The sequence below is a fragment of the Gymnoscopelus microlampas genome (assembly GCF_963454915.1).
Source record: "Gymnoscopelus microlampas genome assembly, chromosome: 2".
In the NCBI taxonomy this organism is placed as follows: Eukaryota; Metazoa; Chordata; class Actinopteri; order Myctophiformes; family Myctophidae; genus Gymnoscopelus; species Gymnoscopelus microlampas.
In genome coordinates, this window is record NC_139939.1 from 10,916,623 (window position 1) to 10,919,598 (window position 2,976).

General features: G+C 43.8%; 1 protein-coding gene across 1 annotated transcript; it reads right to left on the bottom strand.

Moving 5' to 3' along the window:
• Window positions 1-972: 972 nt before the first annotated feature.
• On the bottom strand, window positions 973-2,727 carry LOC311053918 (uncharacterized protein; the record flags this gene model as incomplete). Its single annotated transcript, XM_084069719.1, has 4 exons — window positions 973-1,435; window positions 1,757-1,848; window positions 2,026-2,208; window positions 2,383-2,727. The coding sequence occupies 4 exons, from the start codon at window positions 2,725-2,727 to the stop codon at window positions 973-975; spliced, it is 1,083 nt and encodes a 360-aa protein (XP_083925845.1).
• Window positions 2,728-2,976: the final 249 nt, after the last annotated feature.

A 2,976-nucleotide genomic window follows, 5' to 3' on the forward strand; every position in this document is an offset into this window, starting at 1 on the left:
ATCAGCACCCTCCACCTCAGCTGATCCCCCACCACAAAACCCCAAAAAAAGAAAAACTATTGCACATTTTCTGGAGGAAGAGCAGAGGAGGGAGGAAGAGCGGCGCGAGCTCGAGGAGCAGCGTCACGCTGCCCAGCAGCGTGACACTAGTAGATTTCTGGACCTCTTCGAGGAGCTGGTGAAATCCAAAAGAAAGAAATAATGTTTGACTCTAAAACATTATTTCTTTCTTTTGGATTTCACCAGCTCTCTCTAAATTTTATTTAAGACATTTATTTAAGTGGTCCAGAGTTTTTTTTTTTAAATAGCTTTTATTGATTTCATTTTCCATAGACATTTTTTCTTGGAGGCATTATTTTGATTTCTGTCAGAGGCATTTTTTCCATGTAAATGTTTTGATTTGTTTTCCATTAAAATGGCACATCTTTGTTCAACAGCATTTCAGTCATTTATGGAAATCAGGGCAGCAGCACAAGTAGTGGTAAGGCAGTTTTATCTTGTACAAGGACCGCATTTGCACATGCTGGGCAAGGAAAAGTTTTCAAACACACAAAATTAACACAGGCATCAGAGGCGGACTGAACATCAGTTGAGTACCAGAACAAGAATGTATCAGTTCAGTTCGTATCAACAGTTCTACATGTGAAATATCTGCACATCCAGGATCATGTGTATGACTCACTGAACACACGCATGATCAACTTTAAACCAAATTGCCAATTCCATCTCATACTCTTCTACTTAAATAGAAGAAACAGACTAATACTACAGTAGGCATGTAGGACAATTAAATGAAAGTCTAGTGTTTCAACGGCCAGACATTTAATTCTACAATGAATAAAGTGTAACCAAATAATGCCTCAATAACTATAACCAAATAATGCCTCTTAATATAACCAAATAATGCCTCAATAACTATAACCAAATAATGCCTCTTAATATAACCAAATAATGCCTCTTAATATAACTAAACTACAAATAATCATGCTCGTTTAAATGATGCGGTAAAGCCCGAGGAGCCGACAGTTCGGCTGCCATCCTGTCCCGCAGACCATCTCCACTCTGTTCCCCCCCCTGTGGACCAGCTGGATCCATGGGCATCTCTTCCTCCTCCTCCTCCTCCTCAATGTTGTCCCCGGCGTCAATGCAAATGTTGTGCAGTACACAGCACGCCGTGATGACCGCTGGTACAAATATGTTGTGGACCTCCAGGGCCTTGAAGAGAAGGCATCTCCACCGGACCTCCATCCTGCCAAAGGCCCGCTCAATAATTGAGCGAGCCTTGGCATGGTGGTGGTTGTACCGGATTCTTATGGGTTGCACAGGATCCCGAAAGGGGGCGAGGAGCGTGATGGGAGCGCTAATGCAGGGGTAGCCACCGTCGCCCACAATGAAGTACCCTGGAGGAGGGTACAGCGCATCCCTGTACATCCCACTGTTAGGAGAAAAGAACATATGTTATTTATTGTGCTGCAAGGGGAATATGTCTGACACACACACACACACACACACACACACACACACACACACACACACACACACACACACACACACACACACACACACACACACACACACACACACACACACACACACACACACACACACCATTAAAATGATGACAACTACAGGCATTTGGACCATGATTCAGCCACATAGTGAAATAATGTCACAGTATTTTAGTCCCATCATGTAGCACCACTATTTATTGCTATTTGATATCTTTATGGAAGATGAAATGATAAAATTATCTTACCTGTTTCTTAGGATTCTGGCGTCGTTTACACGGCCAGGATATCCCACGAAGGTGTTAATGAACCTCCCCTTTGCATCACATAAGCCTTGCAGCTGTAGAATAAGAATCAACTTTATTGTGACAACACAGGTTTACAGGTGTAAAACTGTGGGTGAAATGCGTTTTTGAAGGCCCATAGTTTTGGTTCTTTCCATAAAAAATAAAGTGAACAAGGAGAAGGGGGGCAAGGGGGAAGAGAGATAAATAAAAAAAAACAACGTATGACGTACCTGTATGGAATAGAACAGCTTCCTGTTCAGATATTCCTGGCTGTGGGGTCCAGCGGGGATCTTAATCCTTATATGACACCCATCGATGGCCCCCACACACCTCGCAAACACCGGGCTGTTGCCCAAGGTTGCAAAACCGCGGCCAACCTCTGCCAGATCATCATCAGCAGGGAACCGGATGACCTGCATATAGTTGTTAAAAACATTATGATTATTTTCTGCATTGCATCTGTATTTTAGAGTTGTTGTGTTTTTGTGTGTTGTGTTTCAATTACTGTTGTTGTTGTTGTTATGTTGAAGCATGAAAGGTTGCTATAATATCATTTATCATAATAAACAGAACTGAAAATGGATCACCTGTGTACGCAGTGCTGCGATCACATCAGTGCCACTGTGGACCAGCCTGTGGACGGTGGTTTTGGGGATATCAAACGCCCGGGACACCACCACGTACGACAGGCCATGGGCCAGCCAGTACAGGGTCACCAGCACCAGGATTTCCCTTCCCCAGCCATGGGTCGCCGCTGAAGGGAAAAGCCTGATGAGGGCCAGGATGGACTCACGCCCGAGGCGGTAGTCTGGGCGCAAATCCCTCTCAGGATCAATTGCCAGGACTGGCACATGCCTATTGATGCTGGCATACTGCACCAGAGCAGGACTGTGGTCCTGTGAATTGAGTTGAAAGTGTGTGATTGTTGGCATGTACACATGAACTATATGACTACAAGTATGTTAATGGCATCACAACCACTGAATCATGTAACCTTTGTACTGCCATGTAATATAGTCTAACACGCTGGACCAAAGCTAGGGATAGACCTAAGTTTGAACAATAGTTTTGGAACCATTTGTCTTCATGATGTGTAAATTGAACGCTATGATGCCTTTTACAATTATGAGTCTGAGCGTTCCAAAGGAATTGGTGATACTGTCATGACTGCTCATATCCAG